Source organism: Diabrotica undecimpunctata, chromosome 2, assembly GCF_040954645.1.
Source record: "Diabrotica undecimpunctata isolate CICGRU chromosome 2, icDiaUnde3, whole genome shotgun sequence".
In the NCBI taxonomy this organism is placed as follows: domain Eukaryota; kingdom Metazoa; phylum Arthropoda; class Insecta; order Coleoptera; family Chrysomelidae; genus Diabrotica; species Diabrotica undecimpunctata.
In genome coordinates, this window is record NC_092804.1 from 151,748,920 (window position 1) to 151,764,430 (window position 15,511).

The 15,511-nt window shown below is 34.6% G+C and overlaps 1 protein-coding gene across 1 annotated transcript; it reads left to right on the forward strand.

Annotated features, from left to right (window-relative positions):
- Positions 1 to 4,493: 4,493 nt before the first annotated feature.
- LOC140433956 (uncharacterized) lies at positions 4,494 to 14,849 on the forward strand. Its single transcript, XM_072521927.1, has 3 exons — positions 4,494 to 4,553; positions 6,675 to 7,831; positions 14,819 to 14,849. Exons 1-3 carry the CDS (start codon positions 4,494 to 4,496, stop codon positions 14,847 to 14,849), a joined length of 1,248 nt encoding a protein of 415 aa, XP_072378028.1.
- The last annotated feature ends 662 nt before the right edge of the window (positions 14,850 to 15,511 follow it).

Consider the following 15,511-nt stretch of genomic DNA (forward strand, 5'->3'; position numbering starts at 1 on the left):
CTCTATAGTGGTCACCATTGACTTTAACCTTCTGATCAGCATCGATTTTAAAGAAGTACGGACCAATCATTCCTGCCAAACAGTCAGTTTTTCTGGAAGGAACACTATTCCTTCATACATACAACATACACTTGAGGATTATCTTCACTTTAAATATGGCAGTTTTGTCTGTTGACATAGCCATTCAAATAAAAGTGAGCTTCATCGCTAAACAAAATTCGCTTATGAAAATTAGGATTAACGGCAATATCGTTTTGGGCCCATTCACAGAATCTACGTATTGCTAGGTGATCGTGTAGCTTTAATTTGTACACGAGTTGGATTTTTTTAGCACGTAGACCAAGATTCATTAGATGTTCATAGATTTTAAACAAGCATTTGATAGAGTATTCAGGGCCAGACTGTGGACAGCAATGCAGGAACTTGGCTTTCCAAAAAAACTAGTCAGGTTGACACGGATGTGTATGGAACGGTTACGATGTAAGGTGAGAGTTGGACAACAATACTCTGAGACATTTGAAAAAAACAATGGATTAAAACAAGAGGATTGAATTTCACCACAACTCTTCAACTTAGCTCTGAAACACATAATCAGAAGTGCTAGAATCGAAAAACCGAATACAGTATTTTATCGAGAAGATGAAGCAGAGAAGGTGAGGCTCCAAATCAACGAAAACAAGACGAAATATATGTATATGAGCCGCAATAACTAAAGCAGAGACAGAATCGGTCAGAACATCACCATCGATGACTCTAACTTTGAACGCGTTAGAGAATTCAACTATCTTGAAACAACAATAACTGAAGACAATAACGGATCACAAGAAATAAACAACAGGATCCAGGCCGGAAACAGATGTCTTTTTGTCCTTCAAAACCTTATAAAATCGAAACAACTAACAAGACGTACGAAGATACAGGTCTATAAAACAATCATACGATCCATTGTGATGTATGGAAGCGAAACGTGGACTATAACAAAGGCAAACGAAGAGAGACTATGTGTTTGGGAAGTAAAAATCCTAAGGAAGATCTTTGGTACTGTGCTGGATGAAGCATCAGGACAATATAGGATAAGAACTAACAAAGAAATCGAAGAACTTTATCCAGACGCTAACATCATAAAAGAAATAACGTCCAGAAGACTCCAATGGGCAGGACACCTCAGAAGACATTCTGACGAACAGTAAGACTCGTGTGGGGGGAAGTCCCAACTGGAAGGAGACCACGCGGACGCACTCGTCTCCGCTGGCGAGATAATATAGCAGGAGACCCAAACACTATGGGCGTGGAGAATTAGGTGGAGCTAGCTTGAGACAAAAAACAGTAGAGGCATGTTGTTGTCGGCTAAAACCCACGAAGGGTTGTAACGCCACTAAGTAAGTAAGTAGACCAAGATCTTTTTGCAAAATCTTCCATAAAGTGGATGAACCCATATTTAACTGTAGTGCACGATGACGTATGCAGTGCAATTTAACAGCTGTCAAAATGGCCGCCAGTTTAAGTTTTTCCAACCTACATTTCTATACCTCTAAAAAAAAACACTTTGTATATACAACAATAAAATATTAATTTATTAAATTGTAAAACCCTAAAATGACTTTTTTTTAATATTTTTTAAAAAACTGAGGTGTAAATTTATTATTCAATACCCGGTTTAATTAGGGAAACGAGTGGAATTGCAAAAACATAGTAGTATTTTATTCATTTTTCGGCAGACTTTAATAAACGTAATACTGAATATAATAAAATTAATGTAATGTAAATATTTTGAGTATTTCACATAATATTTTATCGCTAAATATTCACCCTAACCCGATCCTGATCTGTTTTATCGCAACTTCTGATTGCAATTAATATAAACTTCCTAGGCTTGACTTCGACTGGATAAACAACTACCTAACATGCGTTCAATTTCATTCCTGAGTGCTAATTGACTATGGTCTGAGTTTCAATATCTGCATTTGATTTGCTTTGAATATGGACTTTTATTCTTTTTGCCTTCAAACTAAATGGAATTCCAAATATACAATCCAGTTCGAGGAAAAACAATAATTGGCGTAACCGTAAAGTTTAAAGGGCTGAAAAAGAGTTTTCGATTATTCTGCATGAACAAAAAATGAGCTTATGGTTTTATTTACTGGTAAATCGTCGTTGTGCGTTTAAAAGTGTTTGATAAAATGTGGTTGATATTACGGGGAGGTAAATTAGAGAAAATAAATGAGCAGCTGAAGTAAACAAATATATTTATTTGTTCTTCTTCTTCTTATGGTATCATAACCCTGAATGCGTCTTTATCTGTCTGGCTATGTCGCTTCATTCAGACCTCTCTGGTGATCTTTTCTTCGATTGTCTTTCCAGTTTCAGTTGTTAGGCCACCTTTCACGTCATCTAACCATCTCAATGTAGGTCTTACTTTATTTCGTCTTATTGTTGGTTACCATTGTATTAGTTTTTTATCTACTATATAAACTCTTTATGGCCGTTCTGGAACATGCTTTCATAAAATTGGAATGGGAAGCCAAGGGAATTAATGTCGACGGCAAAATGCTTTCCTACCTATGATTTGCTACGAAGCTCCAACCAAAGAGGAAGTTCTCGAAGCTCTTGAGGCCCAGAAAAACAATAAAGCCCCGAGAGTTTACGAAATACCAGCAGAATTGTATAAGGTAGGTGGCGACCACCAAGAAAGTCACATCCACGCGCTCATCAAAGACATATGGCAACTATATGGCGAACTATAAAAAAGGAGACAAACTCCAGTGCAAAAACTACCGTGGAATTTCTCTACTATGTACAACATGTAGTTCTCGCGTATATTATAAACCAGCGGCTCCAACCACTAGCAGAAAATATTGGAGAGTATCAGATGGGCTTCCAACAGGGAAGAATGATACTGGACCAAATATTTACAGTCAAACAGATCTTGAGTAAATCATGTGAACATGACACTGATGTTTACAGCGTGTGTGTAGACTTCAAATAGGCATACGACTCAGTCAAAAGGAAGAAACTCTACAATATATTGGCTGAATTGGCAACACCACACAAGCTAATTAGACTCATTAATGCCACAATGGATAAAACTCAGGCATGTGTATGAATACAAAACCACCGAACAGACTTTTTCAAAATTTCGCAGGGCCTAAAGCAGGGAGATGGGCTGGCCCCAACTTTGTTTAACCTGGCACTGGAGTATGCGGTAAGGCAAATGAAAACTGGGCGAGGAAACCTATTGATCAACCGAAGGATTGAATTGGATAATAATAATATTATGAGTAGAACATCAATAGGAGCAAAGGAAACATACACAGAGGTCAAAACGCAAACAAAAAGGCAGGTCTGGAAATTAACACCAAAATAATGATACAGACCAGAAGAAAATATAGTCCTACAAAATATTATATATGAAAATGATATTGAAACGGTTGAAAAGTTAACATACTTATAGGAGTAGAAATATATGCCGACATAATGCCATAGCATGCTATGACAGTAAAGTATGTATCCTAAAAGAAACATCCAAAATCAAACTCGACTCATTCGAAAGGAAAGTACTGAGGAGAATACTAGGACCTGCGAAAGAAAACGTTATCTTTAGAAGTAGATACAACAATGAGCTTTATCATCTTTATAAGGAAGCACCACTGTCAGACTTCATTAGAATACAAAGATTGCAATGGGCCGGACATGTGATAAAAATGGGAGAGTATAGGCTACCAAAAAGAGCACCGAATACTAGAATGAAGGGAAAGAGACCGGCTGGAAAGCCAAGAAAGCGCTGGAAAGGCACAGTAAACAGCGACGCACATGCCCTTTTAGAAGTCCATGTATGGAGAAGATCAGCCACAGACAAGCAAGGGTAGAGGCAAAAAATAAAGGAAGCCAAGGCCCAATTTAGGCTGTAGTATAGTAAAAGAAGAAGATGATCTACGATTTGCGGACGACATTGTTCTGATAACAGATAGCCTACAAGAGATTAGAACTATGCTTACTGAGTTAGATGTCGCCTGTACCGAAGTTGATTTATACAAAAAATTTTTGGAAAAACACAATACATGGCAAGTCTGGTACTAAGCAAAAATCCAAAAGTCGACTGCAACGAAATAGGAGTAGTCCATAAATACAAATACTTAGGTCATGAAATCAAAATTGCTAGGGACATTTAAACTGCTGAACTGCAAAGAAGAATTACTCTAGCATGGGCCGCATATGGAGCTCTATTAAACATCTTTAAGAGCAACATTCCAAATTATTTGAAAAATAAGACGTTTGACCAATGTGTGCTTCCAGTCACGACTTACAACGCCGAAACACTTTCCTTAACCCAGGCTACAGCAACAAAACTCCCAGTTTTGTAGCCCAAGGATTGACTCTGTCAGTCAGAGACAAAGTTAGAAGCGAAGAAATAAGAAGAAGAACAGGCGTCACAGACATCATAGAGCATTTAGCATGGCTGAAGTGAAACTAAGCCGGCTATTTAGCAAGAATGAATGACCGGTGGACTCACAAAATTACAATGCGGAGACCACGATCTGATAGAAGAAGCAGAGGTAAACTACCTATACAATGGACAGACAACATCAAAAGAATCGCTAGAAATTGGCTGCAGAAAGCTCCAGACTGACAGAACTAGAAGAAATTGAGGAAAGCCTATGTTTAATATTGGACGCAGAAGGCTAGATGATGATGATAATGATCATAATATTTTCTTAACTCTGACGATGTTCCAGCTATGACAGCTTCTGACTTAATACAAATCGTACAATATCGTGCCCTTCATCCAATTCAATAATCTCGTAAATACTTCTGATTCTCCAAGCGTCGTCCTCTTCTTGGATCGCTAAACCTCTACTTTTCTCCACAGGTTTCTTATAAGTGTTCCTGTGGTTGGCTTTTAAGCGATCGTGTAGTCTGGCAGTCGTGTTACGTGTCCAGCCTATCTGACTCGCTGTGTTTTAATGAACATTATGACGTCTGGTTCATTAAAGAGTTGGTATAAATCAAAGTTATATCTTCTGCATCACTGCTCTTGGTCATTTATAGCTCCAAATATTTTGCGGAGTATTTTATCTTCGAATATTCAAAAAAGTCTTGTATCCTTCTGTTCATGGATCCATATTTCCGTCCCATATGTGAGGACCGGTCTCAGCAGTGTTTTGTATATAATAATTAAATAATTGTTGAGTGGAACTGTTTTTAGTCCATAGTATGCCCTATTTGTAAAGTTTATTCGTCTCTTAATCTGTATATCGCGTGTGCAGAAAGCAACAGTAGTCACCAGCGAGCCAATATATGTGAAGCTATCGACGCGTTCAAAGGTACGACTTCCAAAGACTGTTTCGTTTCTCCTTTGCTATATGATCCTTCGTAACCTACATAATGTTTGGTTTTGTCTTCGTTTTAGGTTTATATTATGACATCGAAATCTCCCTTTACAAAATTAGTTCTAAAAGTGTTAATATCTTCTTGTTGTAGTGCCTATCCGCTTCGGATGTTGGCGACAATTATGGCAATCTGTATTTTGCAAACTGCTGCTCTGAAAATATTTGTGGTTGTTGAACCTAAGACGTAGATTTTTTAGCCAAGAAATCCTTCGCCTTCCTAGTTCTCGTTTTTCTTTTACTTTTTCGTGTAATTAAATTAATTGCAGCAACCCATATCTTTGGCCATTCCTCATGATGTGACCGAGGTATTCGATTTTGGCTGTTTTCATTGTGATTAACTCTTTTCCTTTTTGCATTATTAATAAAACGTCCTGGTTAGTAACGTGGTCGGTGTAAGATCACGTTTGATTTTTATATCATCGGATTCCCCTGCCTCTGTATGGATAGTCGATGTTTGATTCCCGTAAAGATTGCTAATAATTCTTAAATCACAGGTATTTATTCCAATATTTGTTAATATCTCTATCAGCTTGTCGTGTTGCACTTTATCGAACGGTTTATGGTAATCAATGAAGCACGCATAAATATCGCAATTCACATATCTACATCGTTGAAATAGCACTTGTATGCTAAGAGAGCCCCTCTCGTTCCAACTGCGTTCCGAAAACCATACTGTATACGGTTGATTTTTTCTTCGTATAGTCTATTATATCCTTTGATATATGATCAGTCAGATATGATATCCTGATAGTCCGGATATCACTGCTGGATACAGGTTTTGTTTTCATTGGTAGAGTAATAAATGTTGACTTCAGCCACGATCTTGGTATTACTCCGTTTAAATATTATTAAATATTTTTGTTAATCGTTGAGTACCGTCGGTGTTAAATTGCTTTATGAGTTCAGCATATGCTTTGTCAGGTCCAGAAGCTTTGCCTTTTTTTAGTTGTAATATTGCTTTTTCCACTTTATCTGATGTTATTGGTAAGTGGTCATTATATATGTAGGACGGAGGTTGTTCGGGCCTATTATCGTCAGAGAGTTCTTGTATGCATTTGGTTCATATGCATATTTTTTGATTTTTATCTATGATGATGTTCCTCTCTTGATCTTGCAGTTTGCTAGCTATGTTGGATTTTTAAATACCAGCTGCTTGTTTTACTTTTTTATGCATATTAAATGTATCGTGTTTTTGTTTCAACAACTCTATCTCTTCACACTGTATTTTTAACCAATTTTCTTTGGTCTTTCGTATTTCGGTTGGTAAATATAAATATAAGTTTAAAGATCATACAATTTTACGCCCCTACATCATCACATACGGATGAAGAAGTGGAAATATTCTACGAATCATTGACACAAACAGTGAACAAATACAAAAGTACCTACACAATCATTATATGCGACTTCAATGACAAATTAGGGAGAAAACTAGAAGAATCAGAAAATAAAATCGGCAACTTTGGATATGGAACACGAAACAAAAGAGGAGAAACATTGATAAACTATATGGAAACGAACGGTCAATATGCGACGAATATCTTTTTCGATAAAAAACTACAGAGAAAATGGACGTGGATCGCACCCAATGGTTCAACAAAAAATGAGATTGATTACATCCTATCCAAAGAAAAGAACATAGTACAAGAAGTTGCAGTCATAAACATGATTTCCGTAGTAAGTGATCACAGAATTATTAGAGCCAAAATCAAAATTAACGCCACAACAGACAGACAAAAATTTAAACCATCTAAAAAAGAGATAGATACAGAACTTCTTAAAGAACGCAAAGAGCAATACATAAACCAGCTAAAAAGAAGTGACATACCACAGCTACAGGATTTGCAACTAGACGAATTAAACGATAAAATAACAACAGAACTACTAGAAGCAGGCCTGAAGATTGCTAATAAACAAAAGCGAAAACAACAAAAAATTAGCACTAAATCACAAAATATGCTAAAAAAACGAGGACAACTCCTGAATGATAACAAAAGAAATACAGTGGAGTTTACCGAACTGAACAAAACCATAAGGAAACAGATAAAGGAAGATTTAAAGAAATACCAAGAAGATCGCATTAAGAAAATCATAGAGAAGAACAAAAGTTTAAAAACAATGAAGACAAATAAAGGAAAAAGAAAACTAATCATGCCTAAAGCTGCGAACAATGAAGAAAGAGATCTAGGAGAAATAGTAAACATCACAGAAAGATATTACACAGACCTATACAGTTCTAAAAATGACTCACCACTATCATTTAAACAGAATCTCTCGAGGAAAATACAAAATGTTGGCTCAGAGATATTACCAGAAATAACTGAAGATGAAATCGAAAAATCCATAAACGACATAAAAAGAAATAAAGCGGCCGGTGAAGACAAAATACTGGCGGAACTGCTAAAAGAAGGAGGAGACACGATAAAAAAAATGCTAAAAATACTGTTCAACAAATGTCTGTTTGAAGGTTAAATACCTAAACAATGGAGAAATGCCAACACAATCTTAATACATAAGAAAGGAGACCGAACAGACCTAAACAACTACCGTCCTATTTCCCTTTTGTCACAACTATATAAAACCTTCACAAGAATAATAAACAACCGACTAACCTATAAACTTGATAACTACCAACCAGTGGAACAGGCCGGATTCAGGAAAGGATACAGCACAATCGACCATCTACATGCGCTTAAAATCTTAATTGAGAAAACCAATGAATACAACCTTCCGCTGTACTTAGCATTCGTAGATTATGAAAAGGCTTTCGACAGCATTGAACACTGGGTGGTGGACGAAGCTCTGGTAAATAGTAGCATAGATTCAAAATACCGACAATTGATACATGATATTTACCAAAACGCAACCATGACCGTAACTCTGGACGACAAATTATTAACGGATAATATAAGAGTTAAACGAGGAGTCCGACAAGGCGATATAATTTCACCTAAACTGTTTACCTTGCCCTCGAAGATATAATAAAATCAACAGATTGGGAAACAGAGGAATATCTATTAACGGAAAGTACCTAAATCACCTTAGATATGCGGATGATATACTCCTGATCTCCTCGGAACGACAAGAACTAAATTAATGCTGAATGAACTTCATGAAAAATCACTGCAAAAAGGCCTAAAAATTAACTTCAACAAAACAAAAGTTATGACAAACACGGAAGACCAAGAGGCAATAAAAATACAAACAGAAAAAATAGAACAGGTAAATGAGTATATCTATCTAGGACAAGCAATCAGAGCTAACAGAGAAAATCAAATAGCCGAAATATCGAGACGAGTAAGAATGGGATGGGCAGCGTTCGGCAAACTTTCTTACGTTCTAAAAAATCAAACAATCCCTCTATACTTACGAAGCAAGGTATATAACTCCTGTATAATACCGGTGCTCACCTACGGAGCACAGACATGGACATTTACACAGGCCAATTTGGATAGGATAAGGAAGAAAGAGCGATGGAGAGACAAATGTTGGGTATATCATTTAAAGATAGAAAACGTAACCAGTGGATCAGAACCAGAACAAAGACAGTAGACGCGATAGAACAAGCAGCAAAACTGAAATGGAAATGGGCTGGACACAACGAACGTCTCCAAGACGGACGATGGAACAATGCCATCGGAAAGTGGCGTCTATACAATGCAAAGAGATTAAGAGGCAGACCACAGATGAGGTGGAAAGATGACATCAGGAAACAAGGAGGTCCCCCGTGGCAGAGAACAGCTCAAGATAGGAAAAGATGAGAAAAACTGAGGGAGATCTACATCCAACAATGGAAGGATAGAGAATAGGTTCAAAAAAAAATTTCGGTTGTTATTTGTCTCTGAATATTTTTGTACATTCTTTTGTTATTCTTTTATTTTCTTCTTTCTTTCATGAGTTGCAATATATTGTCATTCATCTTACTTTTCCTTTTCTCTTTATTTTCCATTGAGGTGTTCTATTATAGCTGTTCTTCTCTGATCTTGTTAAAGGTTTTACATATATTCTGGATTAATTCTTCTGGATCATTTGTTTGCTTCATTATGGTACTATGGTTCATATTGTTAATAAACATTATAATAATTACTTAATCTTAAAAACCTCTTTCTTATTTGGATTTCAGAATTAATTTTGTTTATTCCACTTCTGATTGTATCACTTATTTTACCAAGAATCCAATTAAAAATAGAATGTAAGGAGAAAATAGTTAACAAAAATGATTTTTTTTAAATCGTCTACAAGGATTTATTAAATTTGAAAATTGTCCTTACAATCACTTTAATTACTTAATTTAGAAATGATTGTGCTTTTGCGAAAGGGCATGCACAATTTGTCTGTTCCATTGAACTTTTCTAGAAAGTAGATCCTCAAGTAAGGATACTAAGGTAATGGTAATTCCATATTCCTAAGCAAATGATAGATGTTATGTGTTGTGGTTGGAGTTTAAATATTACGACTAACTTTGAGAACGACTAAATACTGTTTAATACCCGGGGTGTTTTATAGTTGTGTATGGCGCTGCAAATGTCCGGGGCTGTATTTGTTTGATTTATCTTACGTGCGGGAACCGGTCTTGGAGATATTTTCCAGCAGATATCCGTTTAAGCCTTAAGGAATTTTGGTTTTCTTAGTTTTAGTTTATAGTATCTTAATGTTTCAAACAGAAATTATTAGCACAGAATAGAAAACTTTATCAGATATCTAATACTTTTATAAGATGAATTTGATAAGTTCGCGATGAAAATTAAGGTTATTGATTTTTTATTTAATTGTATTTGTCTTCATTTCTTTATATAAGGAAAGAGGAAAGCTACAGAAATATTAGAGGGACCGACAGTAAAACGAAGTAAGTCATAAGAATGGATTAATAGACCATGACGGATCTGTAAAAAATGCGAACATTTGAATGTGAGAGGGGGCATTGATTTTTGCAGAAAAAGTTATGTAATAACGTCACTAATATTAATTGACTTATCCTCTCTCAAATAAATTGAAAATAATAAAAAAATGAAATATTTAAAAATTACTAAAAACATCGATTTGTTTTCGCTTTCCTAGCGAAACCTATCCTAACCTAACCTTTTGTGTTAAGGCATTTTTTTTTCCAGAAAAGCATAAGAACAAATACCAAGAATGCAGGTCAATTATTTCATGTGACTAAAGATCAAGAATATTTCGCAATGGTGATGGTCAACGTCAGGTAATTCTTATATCGTGCTTGAAGAATAATACAAAAAATAAAATAAATATATTCAGCATAAGAGTATGTGGACTAGTTGAGTAAGGATTTAAGATGTTCTGTTTTAATTACAAATGTTATTAATTATTGCCGGTATTTTATATATTTTTCCGTCGACCGTCCATTTATGATCAATTTTAACACCCTCAAAATCATTGAATAATGACCTCTATTAATGAATACATAAATTAATTAAACGCTCTGTGATTTGCAGTGACCTGTGGTGTAGGCAACCAAACATATACCTATTTATATTCCCACTAAAAAATTAATTTAAAATGAAGTAGCCGCTGTTAGTACTATCTGTCATTGTATGTCATTATTTACTTTATTGTTTAAAATTCTGTGTATTTGAAAAATCAAAGGATGGATATTGACCAAGAGTTTAATTTAACTTCATCAGAATTTAACTTCTTCTATCACAGAATTTACAGAGGTCCAAGAAGACTTAAATATTTTTTTGTCAAAATGCTATACAGCAGATAATCATTTATCAATATCTTCCTTTAATTTCAGTAATTACACCATTTCGAATATTAATGTTTAGTATAATAAAACTACCACTAAGGAAACTTTGAATAAAGTCAATGAAAGCTGAAAAAATTGTTGTTTATCGTTAAGTAAATAAATATTTAAACTAAGATATCTTTATTTCTGAAAAGTACGGTCGACGGAAAAGTTTTGTAACGAACTCGTGAATTAAAATGGCGATTAACAATCTCGAACATTAACGCGCTCGCTTCGCTCACGCGTTAAAATATCTCAATTGTTAATCGCCCTTATTAATACACTTGTTGGTTAAATAACTATTAAATCTCAATAATTATAATCGATGATTATTAATATCATCATCATCAGTTGGCGCTACATGCCTTCGTGAGCCCTGGCCTGCCTTAAAAGATTCTTCCATTCTTTCCTGTCAAGTGTCTGTCTTCTCCATCCCCTTACTCCAATCTCCCTTAAATTGTCCTGCATATTGTCCAAATACCTAAGTTTACGTCGCTCCCTTTTTCTTCTTTCGACCGGTCTATTTAGCATGGTTATTTAGAAAGATCTTCTACTTAGAACTCTTCATCCTCATCGTCCATGTTGCCGATTCATAGATAAGCATTGGAACCATTATTGTTTTATAAAGATTGCAGTTTGTTTGTCTTGACATATTTTTTGCTCTTAGTTAAGGACCTAGACCAAAATAACAGTGGTTAGCCACGCATATTATTTTTCTTATTTTATTGGATATGTTGTTTTGGCAGTCAACCAGTGACCCTAAGTAGCAGAACTCTTTCACCGTTTCTATAGTTACGTGTTACATCCCTAAGTTATTTTGTTCATCATCACAATCATCACTGGCTCGACAACCCTTTTTGGGTCTTGGCCTGTTCCAGGATTCTTCTCCATTCTGATCTGTTTCGTGCTTTTTTTCTCCAGTTTTTTATTTTTAAGGTTGTTATATCATTCTCTATTTGTTTTAAGTATCTCAGTTTCGGTCTTCCTCTTCTTCTTTTTCCTACTGGCATCTGTTTGAATATTTTGTTTGGTATTTCGCCTTCTTCCATTTTTTCTACATGTCTAACTATTTTAATAAATGTTATAATATCCGGATCCTGGTATATTTTGTATAGTTCAGAGTTGTATCTTCTTCGCCATATTCTGTTTTCTTTTGTGCCCTTATATATGTGTCGCAAGATTTTTCTTTCGAAGGTGGCTAACAACGTTTCCTCTCTTTTAGCGAGTCTCCAGGTTTCTGAGCCATATGCGAGTACCGGTCCTATTAGGGTTTTATATATTTGGCATTTTGTTTTTATTGCGTTATCTGATCTTAGTTGCCTAATTAAGCCATGGTAACATTTATTTGCAATAAATATTCGCCTCTTCACTTCCTTCGTAACGTTATTATCAGACGTGACTAGGGATTTCAAGTATATAAAGTTTGTTACCCCCTCTATGTTGTATTTTCCTATTGTTATATTTTGTGGCTGCCTTATTTCTGCGTTTTTACTTACCTGCATATATTTTGTTTTGGTCTGATTGATTTTAAGACCACTATTTTGTGCAGTTTTTTCTATTTGGTTGTATGCCGCTATCATTTCTCTTCTTGATCTTGCGATTATGTCAACATCATCTTCAAATGCTAGTATTTGCACGCTTTTATTAATGATTGTTCCTCGTGTATTGACTGTTGTGTCCCTCAGTATTTTCTCGAGTACGATATTGAACAAGATGCATGATAGAGCGTCTCCCTGGCGTAGTCTCTTCTTCACATCTATTGTTTCCGTTAATTCATTTTGTATCCGGATTCTACTTTCTTGTCTTAGAGATTCCTTTACCAGTTCTATTAGTTATGTTGGTATATTAAATTCTTTTATTGCTTTTATTAAGAATTCTCGGTTTATATTGTCATATGCGCTTTCAAAGTGTATGAAGAGATGGTGTGTGTCGATAAGTTATTTCGTTAGGAAAAAAAAAATTACATAAATATTGGGCATGTGAAGTTTCCAAACAGGCTGTATTCACACCAGAAGAATCTAAAGAGTTTTCTTTCAAATTTTTAAAGTTTTTCGAAAGCACCTTTATCTGCTTCTTCTTCTGAATGTTTTGTCATTGTCAGATAAAGAATATAAAAAAGCTAATGCACTCTTAGCATCTCTGGGCCTATCTAGATCCCACATTTCTAAAATAAAATAATCAAAATAAACAACGAGCATGGGCAGTGGGAAGCATATAACCCACTTACAAATATAGATTTAGCATACGTCAAATACGTTCTGTTATTATTGATTTTATATGAATGTCTGTATAAAAGTCAAAAGAATAGAAAAATAACATTTAAATCCTTAGCATTTACCTTAATTTTTGTGTAAACAATTATTTATTCACAACTAAAATATAAACGCACAAAAACAATCGTCAAAACAGCGTATATTTAAACATAATTATGAATTGTAATGTAAATATTTATATCTTAGCTTCAAAGTAATTTTTTATAGGAGCGGCAGCTTCAAACGGTGAGAAAATCGATGTAAACTGTCTGTAGACGTGATATTATATGGTGGGAATTATACTTCCTACTGCCTATGACGGGGTTAACAGTATCAAACGCTACCTTAAAATCTTCGAAGGTATTATAGCAGTATATGTCCTAGTCCGTCGTTTTTTCTAATATTTGTCTGATGGATGATAGTTACTAAAATTCAGGAATATACCAAATAAAAAAAATCTTTATAAATTTATACTTTTTTTTAATATTTTTTTATTAGTAAGTATACTATAATGTTATTTTATTCTACTAGTTGTACTAAGACTAGAAATATATTTAATTTATTTACGCAAAAAAGTACAATCAAAAATTTCCATTTCCGGTTTTTAAAAGAAAAGTCTTGAATATAAATAAAGCAGACTGGAAAGCTCGATATGGAAATAGATTCCCTTAAGACCGCGAAACAAGAGTTTTTATGGTGTGTATCACAATTTAGTGAGACTTCGTTTTTTCTCCCGAGAGACGTTTCGATTAGAAGCCTAAAAAGAACGCATATCGTGTATAATCGAAAACTCCCACATTCTTTACTTCCAAAAGGAGGATATTTAAATTCCCCGAGGCCCCAAACTCATATGCATACCATTGATCTTGCTTTATGGGTAAACGAATACCCAGATTGCTACACCCTATCTCTTGCTCGAGTCCAGGCAATTTTCCTATTGGAAAATTTAAATGTAAATTTCCAGGAGAGGTTCCATTTACACGGTTAATCGTCCTTTGGCTCACGCTCCTCTTTATAACTTCTAACTCTTTGCAGCACGTAATTTGAATGTTATTTAAATTTCACTTTATATACAAAATCCATTATGTTAGTATTAATTATTGACTAAAGTATCAATCTACGAGAAAAATATTCATAGTTAAGTAAGTTATCTACGTATTAACGTATTAAATTGTTATTTTAAGTGGACTTTATCTATATATATATATATATATATATATATATATATATATATATATATATATATATATATATATATATATATATATATATATATATATATATATATATATATATATATATATATATATATATAGTGGAAATTGGTTTAGTAAAAAAATGACGCTATATAAGAGTGACGTTATAAAGGAGGAGGGAAAAAAATGAACTTTTAACGAGGCAAAATTTTATTACAGCATTATTTATTATTACAGCTGCATCAAGGATGAAAACATTAAGAAATAAAACATATTATGTATAAGAAACTGACATTTTTTATAAAAAAGTTCTCTAATGCTGAAAAAAGTCGGTTATTTTTTTCTGTACAACCCCTTCCGAAAAATAAAGTTTTTCTGTAGTGTCTTTAATAATTTGAGCTGCTTCTTTGGTAGTTGTGGGTGCCTCCCTGAACTGGTAAAACCTGGATATGGTCTCAGCAGCTCTCATTGCTTTTTGGATTGTAGGACAGTCAACGTTGTCTTCTTCTTTATTATCTTTATCAACATCCATTTCCACATTTTGCACTTGTTCCACAATTTATTTATCACTTAAAACTTAAAATGTTTTTACCTGATCGTGTACTGAAATGTAGAAGTCAAGATCAGTTTCAAACTCTCTTTGGTTTACATTAAATTTTTGTATCTACTCTGACAAAGGCATTTCGTCATCCTCGTCAACATCCTGAATATTGGGAGAAACTGCAGTAAAAACTGAACCGCATCAAGGATGGTAATTCACGGGTTTCCCATTGTTGATACAAAAAATCATCCTTCTCAAAAGTTGTTTCCGATAGTGGCACTTTAAACTTCTTATGACTCCTTTGTTCATAGGCAGCAAGACACTCGTGTAGTTGGCCGGTAAAAAAATTAGGTTGATATTGGTCAAATTAAGCTTGGGATGGCCTGCAC

Excerpts from the sequence above, each read along its gene's own strand:
- LOC140433956 (XM_072521927.1), top strand. The coding sequence starts at position 4,494 with ATGACCGGTGGACTCACAAAATTACAATGCGGAGACCACGATCTGATA. Across the intron at positions 4,554-6,674 it reads ATCTGATAGAAGAAGCAGAG|ATCATACAATTTTACGCCCC; the intron begins GTAAACTACCTA and ends ATAAGTTTAAAG. Across the intron at positions 7,832-14,818 it reads AAAAAAATGCTAAAAATACT|CTGCATCAAGGATGAAAACA; the intron begins GTTCAACAAATG and ends TTATTATTACAG.